Below are 19,233 nucleotides of genomic sequence, written 5' to 3'. Positions count from 1 at the left end.
TGATGTATAATTTATTTCTTTTGGATTCACTTCTATTAATAGATTTCCAAGGACCAACAGTAGTGAGAAATATATTTTCATTAGTCTACTGGTGTCATGTAGCCTAATTGACACTTTAAGTATAAGCCCTGGAATTTGCTGATTATGATGCACAGCTTTCTCTGAATTTCCCATTTCATTGGAATTTTCAAGGTTTTTCATAGCATTCATTAAAGATATTCAGTTATTTTTTAAAAACTTTCTTTTCCTAAGGTCCACAAAAATGTCTGTTTTTGTGATGACAAAGATAAAAATGATACTCTTCTGTAAGAGATCCTTAGAGAAATTTATTTTAAATATTGTCTGGTACGTTGCACTCTTACACCTTCAAAATTTCAGGTGAAGTCAGCAGAAGATTTTGTGGACACTCATGAGCTAGTTTTTATGCATTCAACCTGGGAATGAGAGTAGTGTAATTGTGCCAGGCTGGAGCACAAGCATGAATTACACAGCCTGTCTGCAAAGCTGGATGAATAATGGGCCAGCTAGCCTGAGCTAACCTCTGTGCTGCTTTGGCTGCACTTTGTCAGAACTCAAGTTAGCTCATTTAAAGCTGACCCTGGCAGGCTGACACAGGCTGTGGTCTCACTGTGTCCTCACACCTTTAACTGCAGTGAAGACCCATCTTTGCTACAGCTTACTGCAGCTGATACACATTTGTTATGGAAAAAGCAGCTGATTCAGGAAATCTTAACCTCATTAATGTTGACAGCAAAACTCTTGACAGCAAAACTCATTCTGTTAGGGATGGGATGTCACCCCACAAACATGAAAATTGCTGATTTCTGCATCTCTTAAAAAGTACCCTTTTTGTGTATCAAGGAAAACTTCTCTATATTGCAATAGCAGTCAGGAAGGGATCTGCTTATGTTAAGCCTTTTCCTTACTCAGCCAATGGGACTGGAAAATATACATTTCTATGGCCTTGTTGTTGCTAAGGAAAATATCTCAGAATAGTGGGTTTCTGTCTGAGAAACTAAAATCATATTAATTGGGGTATTTTCACAGTTAAATGTTCAAGAACTTGGTACGAGCTCTGCTATGTGTCTCTGTTACTCAGAACAGGCCAATTGCTTTAGTCAAAAGTGAACACATCCAGTTGTTGATTAGTTACAGCACGAGGATTGATGGCTTGTTTATCCAAATGTTACAAATTCTCTGGTTTTCAGTTTTCCTTTTGCGGTAGCTGTTGCCTCTGCTATAGAAATGTGGTTACCAAAATGTGGTAACTATATAAATGAGGGAGAGAGCCTGTGGTGATACGGATGCAAAATATGCAAACAACTTCGGCTAAACATAGCTTTACCATAGTTTTGTTATATAAATGTCAACTTAAAATTAAATGTTATGGAAACATTTCTTTTATCTTTATGGACTCTACCAGCTGCACAGTTTTCTCAAGTACAGTTTACATTTATGATGTTGTTTAAATCTAACACATACATTCAACATGCACAGAAGAATTTTTTAAAAGCAAGCTGTTTGCATTTGTGCAGTAATTACCCAAGGTCCAGCTTTAGTCTTCCATATGCAAGACAAGTTTCTGCTGACTCTAGGGGGACCAGGAGTCACTGAAGCTGCGAGCAGAAGTTTGATTTTTCCAGAGATTAACGAGCTGAAGACTTTTTATATTTGTTTGTTGAGGAACTATGGTATCCTGGGGTACATTAGGAGGAGCATTGCCAGCAGGTCGAGTGAGGCAAACCTGCCCATCTACTCAGCTCTAGTGAGCCAAATCTGGAGTTCTGTGTCCAGTTTGGTGTTACCCAGGACACAGAAGATAGGGAGCTCCTGAAGCAGCTCAAGCAGAGGATTATGAAGGGACTGGAGCATCTCTCTTGTGAGGAAAGGCTGAGAGAGTTGAGCCTGTTCAGCCTTGAGAAGAGTTGCCTGAGAGGGACCTCATCAATGTCTGTCAGTAGCTGAAGGGAGGGTGCCAAGAGGAGGTTTCCAGGCTCTTCTTGGTCATGCCAAGCAACAGGACAAGAGGCAATGGGTAACAACTTATTTCCAGGTAGTACCACCTGAATATGAAGAAGAATTTCTTTAATGTGTGGGTGACTGACACCAGAACAATTTCCCAGGGAAGATATGGAGTTTCCCTCACTGGAGATATTTAAGAACCTTCGGGACACAATTCTGTGCCAGGTGCTCTGGGATGACTCTGAGCAGGGAGGTGGGACCAGATGACCCCCTGTGGTCCCTTCCAATTTGACCCATTCTGTGATTTTGTGACCGACACTGTGTGATTATTTTCATGGGCAGATTTCACAATATATTTGCCAATTTGAGACTTTTTTTCCCCTTGGATGTTTTGTAATGCCATTCCAAATACTGGTTTTAGCCCATTTTTCCTCCGTATTTCTGATATGAGACTTACCTAGGAACTGCAATAATTAAAAAAAAAAAAGCAGTTTTAAAATTAAGTTGTGTGGCCCCAACCAGCATCTCTGTATTAGGCAGGTTATAAACATATTTTGAAATAGCAGTGTCTCTTTATGTAACAACAATATCCTGTGGTGCACAGCAGAAATGTTAGGTACTATACATGCAGTTAAAGCATTTGAGTGGCTCAGCCCTGTAGTGTAGCTGTCTCCACAGAGACACTTGGTCATGGAGCTACAGAAGCTGGCAGATGGAGATTATTCCAGCCATATCACCTCACTGTGAGTCATGGAAAATAGACACCAGCATTCATTAATGCTGCAAACCTGCTTGGCCTGACATGGGCTGGGTTCAGTGGTCATTGGATTAGAATTTGAAAATCAGAGCTCACTCCTGTTTGTAACTTCCCTAGTTCCTGAAAAATTATTTATTTGGAATCAACAGATAATAAGGATTTAAAAAGTCAAGATGCAAACAGATTAAATTAACAGGAATGGTGATTGACAGCCGCTCAGAATGCCACACAGGTGGCAACAGGGCAGGTTCTCAGGAGTAGGTTCAGGTGAACAAATGAAAATATAAATCTTCATAGTGCTGTTTCTTAAATTTTGTAAATCATTCACAGTTTGTATGCATGCAAAAAGTTTCCAGAACTGAGATTAACAATGTGATAGCAGCAGAGTTGTTCAGATCCTCAGTCTGAGGTTCAGGAAGCCCCTCAGCCACAGCCTGCTGGTAAAGAGCCAGCCTGGCTCCTCCACAGTCTTCCTTTCATATCTGCTCCAGCCACTGCTGCAAGGGCTGGACAGGCTTTGGTCTGTGGTTGTGCAGGCAGTGAAATGGCAAAGAACTTCACAGCAAACTTTATTCCATGAGAAAGCAGACTCATATGGACTTGAATTACCAAGCTGACTTTTCTTTTTTAAACTCTGGAAAATCTAATTATTTAGAGAAACTTTCAAGTACTTCATTTAGCTGTTACCTGATCCACACTGGGTCAGCCACAGACTTCCTGAGGCAACTGGCAAAAGCAACTGAGTGGGATGGTTTGGAGTTTTTTCTTTTGGGCTGTGAAGAAAAATCAATCAAAGACTTTTAGTTCCCCTCTCCCCTTTCCTCTGAAGCAAAAAGCTGCATTTTTCTTCTTGTTAACTGCTAGAGATCAAATCTATAGTTAAGAAAAGGTCTTCCTGCAGATCAAATTGGCAGGGATTCAGTAGGTATTTTTGCTTTTCTCTGCTAGGCCAGGCCAAGGCCTGCCGGCATAGCCCTTTTCATATGATGCCTGCAGCTGCAGGGCCTTGTGGCTGGGCTGTGCTCTTCCCATGTCCCAAAAACATGGAAAAGTTCAGTCTCAAGAAGCGCTGCAGTCACTTGTACTCTTCAGAAGCCTGGCTAAGTGAACTCCTGGTCACACCCAGTCATAAGCTCCAAGGAACATGTGAATACTCATTTTTTAAAAGAAAATTCTCTCTGATGGTCTACATTTGTGCAAAAGCCTTCCAGCCACCCTGGTTGCACTACAGCACACTGGCTGAAGGCTGGAGTAGCCTTTTCATCTTCAAACAGATCCTGTAGGCCTCTCATTACAAACCCTCATTCTTCCCCTAAACTCAAAAGAGCTGATATGGTGGGCAGGTGTAGCATGTGACCTACTGCACACAGTAGAGGAAACACATTGTGGAAAGACATCACATATCTGCTCAAAAGATGATAGATAAATAAATTTCCAAATGAAAGTGCTGCACTGCTGGACATCCAAACCTCTGCCTGGGCATTTAATCCCTGCATTGAGCTTCAAAAGAGCTCCACAGGCAAATGAGTACTCCTAAGCAGGGCAGCTCAAAACAGCTACTCAGGGCTTCTGTGTCTGTAGATACCAGCTAATTGCTAGAAAGTCCTTCAGTGCTGGTAAAGAAATAATAATTTATATAATAAATATACCATTAACATGCACATTTTTTACTTCATTGGCACAGGTTTGGTGATATTTGTCTTTTCAGTAAGTTAAAATAAAACTCTCTGACAAGATAAAAGGAATATGAACAATTAAGTCAAGTTACAGCAAAGTAAAGCCTTGTCTTTCATAGTAAAAAAACAATGTCTTGTTCTTGCCTGGGCTGCAGGAAAAAATTACCAGCAAAATAATGGGAAAAAAGTGCTAAGAATAGAAATGCAAGTAATGGAAACTGTGAAGTTATTTTGAGTTCAGGGGTCTTGATATTGAGACTAGATGGTCTTTAAGGTGCCTTTCAACCCCAACCATTCTGTGATTCTTCAATTCTGTGATTCTGTGATTAATGTTAGCTTTACAACTGGAAAAAACCAAACTCCGTGAGGTTATTGGCATAAGGAGGAATAGCCATGAGAGAATAGCACCAGAAGGATGAGAATGCAGACTATCCCATCATCCCAGCTCATGAAGACAACTTGTTCTTAACATTGAGTGATGCAGCCTGGTGAGCTGGTAAAAAAAAAATAACTAAATCACTTGATGATTAGACTTTGAGGAGTAATGTGATGCTCAGTGTTTCTTATGTAAGAAATGGAACTACATGTTAAGAAAAAAAAATGTAACTGTGCAGGCAGTCAGGTGTTGTACCAGGGTGTCCAGAGAGGTCACAGCCTCCTTCCCTGCAGACACTCACCATTTGACTGGACACGACCTTGAGCAAGCTGATGTAATTGAAATTGCTTTCTGCAGTTTAGACAAGATAACTGCTGGGGGTCCCTTCCAGCCAACATAGGACTGTGATTTTTATAAACTTCCTTTGTAAAAGAAGCCACTGTAACTATAGTTTCATTAGAGATTAATATGCTAATTCTAACAGACAGGTTATTGGTAATTTATTTGCCTGTGATTGTCTGAGTTCAGTGATGCTTTGGGCATACTAAAAAGCAATTTATTTCATACAGTTTTATAGGAAGGTTTGACTGAATGATCTTCTGTTGCTTTGGTTGATTGGGTTACTTTTTTATCTGTGAGCTCTCATACGAATGGATGGATACTGTTACATGATTTTTCAGTTAAATCAAGATACCCAGTCCTGTTCAACATTCATTCTGTAAAGCTATGTAAATAAATGTTCATAATAGATCACGAAATATATGAAAAGAGAATAATTTGTTTTTAATATATAAAATGGTTTTGGCTTGCCCTGAATCCACTCTTCCATTTTCAGTCTTTCTGAGGAATTAGGAGACAGGCAGACATGCATCTCTGTTGGAAAGAGAAAAACAATGTTCTCACTACAAGGAGGTGCAGTCAGCTGGTGAATCTCAATTAAGAACAATTCCTGGCTATGCTTGAAGTGCTCTGTCTGGGTGCCATACATAGCTTAAATCACTCCTAGCCTAGGAAGGAGAAATTGTCAATTTTACCAAACTTCTCCTGTGCACTTCAGTTAATATTTTAAAGACAATTATAAATTTAGACTCTCAGAGGCTCATAATTTGCAAAAGCTCTTCATTGCCTACCCTGTACTGATTTTTAATGTGAACCTCTATGAGTTGTAGGAGGCAAAATTACCATGTATCTCAGCTTCACATTGTTAATATAAGAGAACAACACTGCTGTGTCTTATGATGGAGTTGTCTGGACTGAGTACACTGAAGAGAGTGTTATTATGCTGTGTTGGGAGTCGCAGAGTGGTGTTCCTTTGGCTCTCCAAGAGCCTGGAGTCATTCTTAGCTGAAATATACCAACCAACTGGACCTCCTTTTACTGACAGAGGTGTTTTTCTCCTTCTAGCAAAGATGCATGTCTGCCTGTTCCCCAGTTCTGGGAAGTTACAACCCTGTTTACCAGTATGGTCCATACAACTACTGAAGGCTGATACTTTGTGCATTGAAGCTCCAAAAAACTGACTTCATCTGTGTGGTTAACAAAGGGATCTCCAGGACTTCCTCTCCAGCCTTGGAAGTATGCAGTGTTCAGCAGTATGTACTCACAGTCATCTCTGATCAAAATGTGCACATGGAATCACAGGATCATAGAATGGTTTGGGTTGGAACTGACCTTTAAAGATCATTGAGTCCAATGCACCTGCTGCAGGCTGGGACACCTGCAACTAGATCAGATTACTCAGAGCCCCATCCAGCCTGGCCTTAAACACTTAGATAAGTGCTTACAGGATCATCCTGTGTGAAAGGAAACTGATCTGCTAAAATGAAATTCATATAAGACAATCTCTGTGCCTGCAATATGTCTGATAAATGCAAACTTGTTTCACACAAATTTCTGAGCAGAACAATTTTGGCAAAAAGTGAAAGCTGCTGCAAGATAAAATGTTGGAAAGTAAAAGCACCCTAATGCATTGTTTCAAACAGGCAAGCAGCAGCTTTAATGTGTTTAAGATCAAAGGGCAAGTTTTTCTCCATATGGAAAATAAGTGATCACTGTGTATTTAACATTCTGCATAAGCTCAACAGTTGTTCCAGGACCTTTGCAACTCAGCATTTAATGAAACAACTCATAATTGAAACAGAAGCATTATTGTTGCCAGAGCAGTGCACGGGCACAGCTTTGGCCGTGGAAGGCAGAGGTGTGAGCAGCAGCCTGAGGGATGCCCCAGCAGAGGTGGGCACAGAGGGGCTGCCCTTCCACACTGCAGTGACTGCAGAGCTGCTGCCCCACCTCGCAGGGACTTCAGAATATCTGCTTTGGTGCAGGGAAGAAATTATGTAATACTCTTTCCAGCTGGAGTGATTATGAGATAAAAGACCCTGAAAAATAGAGTAAATGAGTCACATCACTGGGCTTTGACTATAGAGACTCAGATAGAATAAAGGCTTATTGTGAAAAGTGTTACATCTTGCTTTAGGTCTCAAGACCTAAACAGCTCTGCAAGAAGTTTTCTGTTCTCAAAGTAGTGTGTGATACAAAGCAACAAGATGTATGTTGTACCCTCTCCAGCAAGACCTAGTTCTTGACAAAGTGTGTTTCTGCTCTTTGCTTTTAAACACAAAGAAACTTAGACATATGAGAAAATAGGTGGACGCCCCACTGCCCCCTCAGTTTTGAAACTTTGTGCTTCTTTCCTGTCAATATTATATGGATGAGCTTAGAGAGGAGATAAGTGTTGCTGTGAGTAAGTTAAACTCATGAAATTTGCATTGTCATTTGAACCTTGTAAGATGGGATTCTTCTTTTGCAATCTCACATGCTTCTGCCATCAGGTTCTGGTCTGTTAGTGCTGCTGCCTAACAACAAGAAAGGGCACTTCAGATTCCAGAAAGTGCAGGACTTATTTAGATTAAGGAAGACAAGACTAATGGTGTGGTATAAAACTGAACACCCTTGAGCTAAAGTGCTGTGATTGATTCTTAGAAGTAAGTTTAATACTAACAGTGCATTATGTTAGAAAAATATTCTGTGTTCCATTTATATCCTTGTTTACTACTGAGAGAAAATGATAGGAAATTAACAGGATTTTCTCTGCTCTGGTGATATTTATGAGTCAGCTCATAATTCCCAACACAAGCCATGCTTCCACTGAAGTCAACTGTAAGGTTTCAACAAAAACCAAAACCCAGCTATTAGTTGCTAGGAGTAAATAAAGTTAGAGAAAGAAGACCTAGATCTTGTTACATTGAAGAAATTTTTTTAAATGGCAATTCTTGATAACATTATGGCATATTTCTGCCAAATTTAATAAGCCCTGGCATGTGTGGCTGCTTTGATGTCTCTTGTAGCTGTGAGGGACACTGGGGCTATAAGGTAGCACGGGCTTGTAAACACTTTTATGCTTACCACTTTTTTTTTAATTCCATCATGAATATATGGTTTTTTTCAGGATAGACTTGCTCTTGCCTCCTCATTCTCCTTTTTAACATTCCACAATGGGGTGCTCAAAAATATTCTTCTGTATTTCAGTGTATTAAATATAACAAATCATTCCTGTCTTAATCAACTTCCTGAACTGAAGCATCATAAAGTGATCAGATTAATTAGTATCTCTGATTTTTTTATCACTTTGAACCATTCCTCCCACAGCCACCACAGGCTGATATAATGATGTGGTATAATACACCTCAAAGTTCTGATGTTTCTACTTAAAATAATTTTTTTATTTAAAAATAAACATTTTTAAAGTGTGATTTATTTTCTTATCTGCTATTCTGGTTAACATGTGAGATAACCACATTTAATGACAGCAAATAATTTGGAATCCCCATACAAAGACAAGTATCCCATAGATTCTTCACTTATATCATGAACTTGAGCATTGCTGCCAGAACAGCCGTGTTATTTTGCAGCCTGGAAAGCTATTATTGGAGAATTTGTGGGTACTTCTTTGTTCACATGTCTGGAAGGATAAAAATTTGTAGAAGTAGCCAAGGGTTGCTAAGATGCCTTCTTGAGAGACATGGTGAAAAGAAATCCCATTTGCTCATGTACCACAGTACAGTATTTTTGTATGACTGCCTTTGAGTGCCCTTTCCCCTGAAAAACTCCCTAATTGTCAATGTTGTTGACTATATATCAATGAAAAGCAAATGTAAAAGGAAAGCAAAATCCAGTATATAATATACTACAGGAGAAAAGTAAGAGAAATTTGGAAATTGATTTTTGTTCCAGAGCTCTTCAATAAGATTAAATATTTTAAGTGAAAATGCACAGCTGACTCGAGTGCTTCCCACAGTATCAACCTCTCATAATCAATTTGGGCTAATTGTCTTAATCCCAAGTTTTTATTAAAATATGTCAATCAGGAACCTGAATTTGAATTATTAAATTTTCAATATATTTTGTCCCTATCTTGACCGTTGATTAAGATGTAAAACAGTACTGAAATCACAGAATCAAAGAATATTCTGAGTTGGGAGGTACCCACAGGGATCATCAAAATCCAACTCCTGGCCCTGCACAGGACAGCCCCAAGAATCACACCACGTACCTAAGAGCAGTGCTCAAATGCTTCTAGAACTCTGGCAGGCTGGTGCTGTGACATATCCTCAGGATGTGAAATACCCTCACTGTAAATCACAGTTTTTGCTAAATAGGTTTGTTTGATAGTGTTTTTTCAACACAATATCGTGACATCCAGAAGGACCTATCTGTAGTAAAATAGATATCTGTAGTAAAAATGTAGTAAATATCTGTAGTAAAACAGGCAAGTCCAGAGAAAAATTTCATCCAGATACGTGGTAACTCCCAGGCCAGACCCAGGAACTGCCTAGAAAAGTGGTGTTTTACCCAGGCCAAAATAACTCTAATGGCATTTAATGGTGTAGACCATCAGCAGCCATTGGGAGTGTGGCTCCCTTTCACATTACTCTGGGGTCCAGCTGAATCACAGTGAGTGGGGTTACCTCCAGAGGATGGGGTAGGCAGGCTGTTTTTCTTCCAGCACAGAGTGTTTCCTTCTTCACTTTAGCTGCCCAAGCCAGTGCTGGCACTGTTGGCCACTGATGGTCGATTAGGCAATGAAGGTAACCGATGAGCACCAAGCAGACAGGCAGCTCTTGTGGCATAAAAAACAACCAGCAGTCCTACAATCTTTCTGTTCTTTTAAGTTTGCTCTGTTACTTAAAAAAACCCAACCAAAGGTAGTGGCAATATTTTTATCTTAAATCCCGAAGACCCAAAAAGCTGATTTTATAGAGGATTACGGTGATGATTACAGAACACATTTTTTTCTAGCACATCTATGTGTTTCTTATATTAAGAATTATTTTTCTCATTAGCAATACATTTAAGTGCAATATGTTAGCAAACACTTTTACAGAAAAATGTTATTTGAGTACTTCCCTTTGCCCTAAGTTGTGAAAAAGGTTTAAAAAATAAACTGAAATAGAAAAATTATTTTAAAGAAAAGGTCATATAGTGGTTTTCACTTCCCCAGCTTCATACTGTAATTCTTTAAATTTTCTCTATTTCATTATAATAAAGTTTTTCTCTTAATTTTTTTATATGTTCTAAAACAATTATAGAAATTCTGCAACCTGTGTGTTAAAGACAACATAATTTCTATTCCTATTTTTAACTAATTATCTTGTGAAGTTTGTGTGGTCAAGCAATGTTGCTATGTAAGCTACCAGACTTGTCACTGGGTGTTGGAGCTATGTGATGCAAAATTAAAAACCTACAGAGTTATCTAAATACATATTTGATTTACTAAATTAAGTATTCGCATTTGAAAATGTTGGTCTACAAAAAGACCTATGCTTTGAGAGTGATAAAAGAAGGATTTTGTGATATTCTACAGATTTGACGCAAATCAGTATAATGCTTCCCAATCATTAAAATAGTTAAAATCTGGAGGAGCATGTGCTTTACTCTTAATTTTCTTTTATCTCCTGTTAAAGCAAATAAAACTAGAAAATATCTAGGTCACAAGTGTCTCTGAGCACTAAGAAAAAGCATCTTTTCTTTTCTTTTCTTTTCTTTTCTTTTCTTTTCTTTTCTTTTCTTTTCTTTTCTTTTCTTTTCTTTTCTTTTCTTTTCTTTTCTTTTCTTTTCTTTTCTTTTCTTTTCTGTGAATGTGCTTGCTCAAGGAAGTATGATGCCTCCTATTTTAGAACCCTGGAGAAACTTACCTTGATGTTTTATTTTTTGTCTATGATGGAATGGATTATCAAATGTTCTTTTAATGACACTTTTATTTGTGCCCTATAGGTACCTGAGCTATTTGATTTGCTTTGTTTTGATATCATCTCCTGTTCCAGCCTCTTCATTGCTTTGTCAATAGAAGCAAATACAATCACTTAGCAGACTCTGCTAAAAATACGATTCCTTAAAAATATGCCAGATAAGAGCAATTTAGGTTGACAACACCTTTTTTCACACTGCAAATGTAAACTGTTTCATTCTTGATAAACTGTCCTAATTTTTAGAGAAAATAAATCATCCCATATTGGAATGAAAAGTATTTTTAAAACAAAATTTATCCATCGCAGCCTGACAAAACTCACCTTTCTAAATAAGTTGCTTCAGGCGTATAATCAGTTATTTAAAAAGTCAGACATGAAATTCCATTCAAATTTCTATATTTCTGAAAAAGGTAGCAATTAACCCAAAGAAAGAATATATAAAAAGACAGGTTTACTGCAATACTTTTTTCTTCTGGAAAATTATTTATCAGGATTCCTATCCAGTTTATTTTTCCATTCTAAGACTGTGAGGTCTTCATACTCTACCTCTCCGTGGCCAGGGTTGTACTTTTTCTGGGTAGAAGGCAGTGCAGTATCAAGCCCTCAACATGCTACACTCTGCCACTTGAAGAAAAGGTTGAAGTGCAAGTCATTTTAAAGGAAGTCTACAGAAGAAATTTATGAGCTTTTTCTATGGAAGAACGCTTATTCTCCATGCAGCTTTTGTCAAACATTCTTAACAAATTGTAATAACCTTTGTCATATCTCATTTTCTTGCATAAACAAGTCACACTGAAACTATAAATGATGGAAAATTTAATCCACATGGCTTGCACTATCAAAACTGTTAAGCTGTATTCTTTTCCACCATGTCAGCAGTGCATTATCTGTTTTATAGGAATGTTGAAAAGATTACTTTTTAAGGGAGATACTGCAGGACCTGTGTAAATGTCCGTCTCATGCCTGCATTAGATGATGTTCTCATTTTCAGTTCTTCCTGAAGTTAGGAAAATGCTTCAGTGTTTCTCTTTCCATGTGCTTTCAGAGAGGGCCTTCCCACCCAGCTCTGATACCTGCTCAGAGGCATCAGGAAGGGCCAGAGGCTGCTCTCAGCTTTGTGCTGCCTTCCTGCCTTGAGCATTTACATCTCCTCTGGGATGGAAGGTGGCGCACCAGCCCTCAGCTGAACAACATGCATTGATTCTTCCTCTGTGGGAACTTGGTGCCTTGAAAATTGTGTTAATGTATAAAAGTAACTCCTGGCCCAGGAGATGATGTTTTTTCTTCTGTCTTCCCCTGCAAGTGCCTGGGACAATGAATCTTTAAATTCTCCCTTTCACACATCAAGAGGCTTGAGAGTGCTGATAACATCTAGCCAAGGCACATCTGTCTTTTTGCTTTTTGTGAGAATTGTTCACCAAAATCAGTAGTCCCAATGAAAGTGTAACAGTGCTGTGAAAGACTGTCTTTCCTTCCTTTTTTAATAAGGTTTTCTCTGGGTATTTTACCCGTTTATCTAAACCCATAATGTATCTATTGGTGCTATCCATCCAGTATAATCTTCAGCACATTTATTTATCTAATGCCTCACACAGATTTTTATGCATTCCAGGATTAAATATCATGTAAAGGCAGCACTTGGGTACTCAACTCAGCAAGATCCTGATCACTGTCAAGAAAGCATGGCCACTGCCACTGGCTGTGGAAAGAGTTTCTTATGGAGGGGCTCAAATAACTTCTATGAAGACTCAGACCTCGTGAATGCAAACAACTTCCTCTAAATTTGCAAGTAACTGCATTAGTATACCAGGAGGAAAAGTAAGAACTACTTTTTTGATTAGAGTTACAGTTAGCAAAAGCTTTCAAACATTTTCTAATTCCATACAAAATCCAGGACACTGGCACTGCCAATGGTGTGCAAGCAGTTTTGGTCATAATTCTGAATGCCTTTACCTGTATGGAGATTAAATCAGACCTCAGTTAATACTGGAAAATAACTCTGGTCGTCTAATAGTTTAATTATGCCACTTTAACAGTGATATATTTTTATTATTTACAGAAGAGGCCACAAAAATTTGCAGATGTTTAACTTTTGATTATTTTAATTCTAGCACTAAGTCATGTAGCAAAATATCTCTTAAAGATCTTCCCAGGGTGTATTTTTTCTCCTCATGATACTCCTTGAGTAATGTTTTAACAATTGCTTTAAACTGAACATCCTCTTCCATATGAACAGACCTTAAATCAAACAGTAGTAAAATTCTACTGAAAATTATACAAATGGAGACTTGGTAGGTCCTAATTAACCAATTAGAAAAGTTTATAAGAGGCAGATTGATTAAAAATCAAAGCTTCTGACTTACATTATCTTTCATAAACTGGCTTTTCTCCAATTAGTATATGCTTTCAGGAGCAGGGGAATAAGATGAAAGGATCTGCAACAAAACTGATTACTGCTGAAACAAAATGGAAGTTGCTGCTTTTCATGAAATACAAGGCTATGGCAGTACTTGAATAATTTTATGGGAAGTTGCTGCCTAAGGCGTATGTTTTACTGTCTGATACTGAATGCATGAGGAAAAACCATCTGTTTTTTCAGCCTGAACAATTATATGATCCAGATTGAATCACTGGAGGCCAAATATAATTGCTCTGTGTTTTGCTTTTTACTACTCTCTACCTACAGCAGCATGGTCTTGTACAGAATGTATTGTAGCACACAGTTCAAATGATGGCATGGGAAAATACTTTTTCTTCTATTGAGGGTTATCAAATTACTATCCAGGGTTTAATGCAATCATCTACACTTCATCAGACACTGGAGAAATAATTCACAAGAGGAAAGAACAATTCCTGATAAACTTTGACCACTGTGATGTTTGAACCTCAGAGATTTCTATTTGCTGGGCAGATCCTCATTTAACATTCAGCCAGGTGAAAGTTGTTGCTGCAGCCTTCATGCCTTCAGTTCCAGCTGGGAAAAAGGAGAGGTGCTTTCCTTTGCATGGCCTGAGTAAACAGATTGCACTAAAAACATAGCAAGTGAATCTTCACTATTAGTTTATTTTGAAGGAAAACACTTCTGTAATATATAAACAACGGAAAATACTCCACTTTTGTTTCTAGTGTTGTGTTTTACAGCACCTAAAAGTATGCTTTTCATTTTGCCAGGCTAGTAGGACTGGGTTTCTCCTCTTCATAGAAGTGCTTACAGTTTAATTTTAGACATAATGTGCTGAGGGGCACTAAAAGAAGTGTTCAGTGTTGGAGGGAGGAATGAGGGACTGAGGGGCAATATTTGATTATGTGGGTGGATAAATACAAACATTTTTATTTTATTCTTTAATAACAATAAGAACAATAATAGTAGTAGTAATGATGATGCTCCATGCCTTTTGAGTTTCTGGAAAAACTGAGAGCAAGAGTTGTAGAATTTTGGAAAATTCTCTTTCCAAGACTGTTTTTATGTATTGCTGTGAGGATTGTTTCTGCTTTTTAATGGATAAACTGCAGAACTATGTCAACCAGGTGCTAATCCACACTGCACCTGGCTTTCCTGAATATTTGCTTTTATTTTGATTAATACACTGCTTAACTGTACTCATTCCCTCTCCTGACTCACTTTTCCCATCTCGTGTGAATAAATACCTTGCCCACAGTGATATTCTAAATCATAGTCCTGACAGACTGTGGAAAGCAAGTGGTGGGTAAATGGACGATGGTTTTGTGTAGAATTGGGCTGTGACTTTAAAGGATCAGGTTTATTCCACATGTAAAGACTTTCTGTGTAGCCTTAGGCAAGTCCCTTACCTTTACTGTGCCATGGTCTCCAACTGTGATATGGGAACAAGAAACTTTATTTTTTCCTGCTGTGTCTGTTTTCCATAATTGTGCCATAAGAAATCTCTTCCAAGTGAAAACTGGTATTGTGTGTTTGGATAAGACCCAGTACAACTGGGCTTCCAATTTAGTTGGTATTACAGGAATAAAATCAAACAAGAAATTTTTAATACCTAAACACAAAGGAAGTAAGCAAATGTCATTTTAATTGATTCAGGTCTAAAGAAATTCAGCAAAAGGAAATTACATTCTTTTACTGTAAATTCTTAGTCACTTAATTTTATTTTGCCCTCTATGCAAGCCTTAATGAGAAGAAACCGCATTTATGCCTGTGTCAGTAGGATGTAATTATAGGGGGATTGCACCTGAAGGCTGTAGCAGCTGAAACTACCAGTAATGTTCTATGAGATTTTGCCATTTTTGTAAAGTGACATGATGGGGAGAAAAATTGCTCACAAGATGGATTTTTGTCACTTATCATAGAATCACATAATCATAGAAAAATAGAATTATAGAAAAATAAAATCACAGAATGGTTTGGAGTTGGAAGAAATGTGAAGTTCATACAGATCCCCCCCCTGCCATGGCCAGAGAACCTGCCACTAGACCGTGTTGCTTAGAGCACCATCCAACCTGACCTTGAACACGCTCAGGAATGGAGCATCCACAAGTTCTCTGGGTAACCTGTTCCAATGCACCCTCACAGTAAAGAATTTTTTCCTAATATCTAACCTAAATCTTACATCCTTCAGCTTGAGGACTTGCCCCTTGTCCTATCACTACATGCCCTTGTGAGAAGTCCCTCCCCAGCTTTCCTGCTGGCCCCATTTAGGTAATGGAAGGCTGATCTAAGCTAGACTTCCTGGAGCCTTCATTTCTGAGGAGATTGGAGGGAATCTTGATTCTCTCTGCCTGTCTTCACAGGTGAACGGGTCCAACACTTTAGATCAGTTTAGTGGCTCTCCTCTGGCAGATGTCCCAACAGGTCAATGTCTTTCTTGTGCTCAGGGCCCAGGGTGGGATGCAGCCTCACTCCAGGTGCAGTCTCACAGGAGCAGAGAGGGGGAATCACCTTCCTCATCTTCTGGCCACTCTTCTTTTGATGCAGCTCAGGATGTAGTTGACTTTCTGGGCTGTAGGCGTGCATTGCCAAGTCATGCTGAACTTTTTGTCCAGAAACACCCCCAAGTCTTTCTCCCCAGGGCTGCTTTTGATCCATTGTCTTCCCAGCCTATACTTGTGCCCGGGATTGCATGAGTCTTGTATGAGTTTTTTATTAAATCTTGAAGCATGTGTTGATATTCACCTTTCCCTAGTCTAGAAGATAAGACTTGCCAATGCTGTATGCCAAATATGCACTTTACCCTCCTGGATACTGTTTTATTTACAGTCCTTAATAGAATTTATATGCAAGCACCTATCATATTTGATTTTCAGAGTAGAACTTCTCCCCAGCAGTTAAGTGATATGCTACAAAATATGCCTCCAAAGCCTTATTGCATTGCAGATAGAGATTTTCTACTAGAAATTCTGAAGACTAGAATTATATTTTCATGTAATGTATTGGATATATTGTAGCATTCCTCTATTACATCACTTTGGGAAGTCTGTATGTTCTGTGGGAAAAAGTAATCATAACTCCTGAAGCTCATGTGTATCAACTGCAATAATATATTAATGTTATATCCAGTAGTTAGAAACACAGAAGTAAGTAAGTTGAAAAAAGCCTCAGTGAGTCTTCCAGTCCAACCTCCTGCTCAAAGCAGAGCTCACTTCAAAGTCAGACCCTGGCCTTATCCAGCCAAGTTCTGCCATCTTGGGGGGCAGAGGTTTCACAGTGTGGTGCATTGACCCTGGCAGGACACTGGGTGCCCACCAGAGCCTCCCTGGGGTTCCCCTTCCTCAGCTGGATGGAGGAGAGAAAGTTTAAGGAAAGGCTCATGGGTCAAGATAAGGGCAGAGAGGGATGTGTATCTGCATTAATTACATTATCTGTTCATGTGGGTTAGAACACCAGCTAATGAGTCCCAGACAAAAGTCAAAGGCCTGCTCTTTGTTGGTTGCCTCAATGTGCAGCATGACTGATTGTGACCGTGGTCACAGGGGTTTTCAGGATGAGAGAGAGGCGAGAATGTTGACTCCATGATCAGAAAGCTTGATTTATTGTTTTATGATATATATATAACATTATGACTATACTAAAAAAGAAATAGAAAAGAAAAGGCTTCTTCAGAAGCTGGCTAAGCTAAGAATAGAATAGAAAAGAATGATAACAAAGGAGCTCTCTCAGATTCTGTCCAAGAGAGCTCAGTCCTTGATTGGCCATTAATTGTAAACATCCAAGAGGGGCCAATCACAGGTGGACCTGTTGCTTTCCACAGCAGCAGATAACCATTGTTTACATGTGTTGCTGAAACTTCTCAGCTCCAGCACGAAAAATCCTAAGAAAGGATTTTAATGGAAAGATGTCTGTGACAATTGATAAGTGTTTTAAGAGGGAATTTAGCAAAACATTGGTAGAATCAATTATTACTGGGTGCTATTACTTATTAGTCAGTTCATAATACTGTGGGTAAAGTGAACTTCATTTCATGGATAGTGAAACCATCCAGTTCACAGATGATTTCCCTAGCACAATGGTGCTGTGGGTGAAGCAGTACAAGGGGAAAGGATAATCCTTACCACCAACAGTATATGTGTCAGGCCAGCACCAGTTCTGCCAGCTCATGTCTGCAAACACATGTGCTGTGACTGCTGAGGGCTGGACGTGGGATATGCAACAATTTCTGCAATTATGCCATTTGTTTGGATCTTCCTCACAAAAAGATTTAAGTTTTTTTGCCTGTGTGTTTCATCAGTATCGTGAAACATACAGGCTCATGCAAACTCAAAATTGTGTTCATGTTTTCCTGATTGTAACTGCTTGCCCTGTGGCTTGTGTAATTGTTTTAAGTTCTTCAGTGGATTGTATGGTACTAAGTTTGTTCCCAGAATGGAGCCTGTTCGCTGAGGACAGTGATGCCATAGCTCTGCCTCTCACTTCAGGTAGTTTGAGCACTAAGTCTGTTGCTCAGAAGGAGGTTGTTTCTGATGGACAGACAGGTGCAATATGTAACTTAGCTCTTTGGTAAGTTTATGCAGCAGGGGTTTGCGGTCAGTGGTGGGAGAAATGATTTTTCAGACCTGGGAAACAACCCTCCCACTGGAAATCTCTCTTTAAAGACACTTAAATTATCTGGATTGCATAAAGGTAGAGGACTGTGTTACAAAAAGTAGCGTCTTTGGATATTGGGTCATTTTACCAAGAAAATCTTTTTCCTCTGAATTCTAGCAGTGCTGCTTAGAAACATATAGATTTAATAGATTTAACAGGATATCATTCTAATGTCTTTAATGAACTGAGTTAAGTGGTAGCTGTGTTCCCCTCTACTAATGAAGACTGTGCAGAGACAGTCTTCTATTAATGTTGGTGAAGTACAAACAATATAGATACTGGGTCAGGGTACTGTAACATATTAACAATTATAAATATTCTTTCTTTTTCAGTTTTCTCCTTGTGTTTGGTTGCTTGATTTTGTCCGTGTTTTCTACTATTCCCGAACATACAAAACTTGCCTCTGGTTGTCTCTTCATTTTGGTAAGTGAAAATTCTAAATACAAGATAGTTTTACAGATACTTTAGTATACATTCAAATCCTCTCCCTCACCATGGAGGAAGTAATATAATACAATAATTGAGCATTTAGGAAAAAAATCAGATGTTTCTTCAGAATGACAAAAAATGATAAATTAGAGGATTCCACCATCTTTTTATTTAAAAACAGGTCAGATGGTAAGACAGTGCTAATAAAGTATGGTAGTACATCCCGTTCTTTGCTTGAGAACTGCTGTGGTTTATAACAGATAGATTTTCTATTGCGGTTTGGCAGTGACTGAGCATGAAAGATCTTTGATATTGCTGCTGTCATTTATAAAGTCAGTATGTAGTAAGAGGCACTTAAAATAGGAATTAATTTTGGTATCTTAGATACAGATTTGGGCTAGCTATTGGTAGATACTGACATTTTAGTAGCAGTTGCTGCAGTAGGATGTGGTAGTTTCATTATTTCTTCATAATACATGCTTTTGTATTATGTTTATCTCTCCCTTTTCCCTCCTGAGGTAAATGAAAAGGGCTTTAATCCCTAAAAGTGCTTAACATTTTTCATGCATTGTACCGAGGACGCGTTATTCATCTGCTTCTTGATGGGCCATTTAGTTCTGCAAGTGGTGACCTGAGGATAGGCAGTAGCGGATATTAAAACGTCACCATGTACCCAGAGTTACCATGGTTATTTCAGTTCCATGCATTCAGCAGGCTGTGCCTTGTTAGGT

The 19,233-nt window shown here is 38.7% G+C and overlaps 1 protein-coding gene across 3 annotated transcripts in view; it reads left to right on the top strand.

The window, feature by feature from the left end:
• Positions 1–19,233, top strand: part of KCNQ5 (potassium voltage-gated channel subfamily Q member 5) — a 279,943-nt gene that overhangs the window by 174,410 nt on the left and 86,300 nt on the right. For all 3 annotated transcript variants that reach the window (XM_063152924.1, XM_063152923.1, XM_063152922.1), the window contains exon 2: positions 18,406–18,496. In XM_063152924.1, coding sequence (XP_063008994.1) covers positions 18,406–18,496 — 91 coding nt within the window. The remainder of the gene's footprint in view (positions 1–18,405; positions 18,497–19,233) is intronic.

Source organism: Melospiza melodia, chromosome 3, assembly GCF_035770615.1.
Source record: "Melospiza melodia melodia isolate bMelMel2 chromosome 3, bMelMel2.pri, whole genome shotgun sequence".
Classification (NCBI taxonomy): Eukaryota; Metazoa; Chordata; class Aves; order Passeriformes; family Passerellidae; genus Melospiza; species Melospiza melodia.
This window is presented reverse-complemented; position numbering and strand designations above follow the sequence as displayed.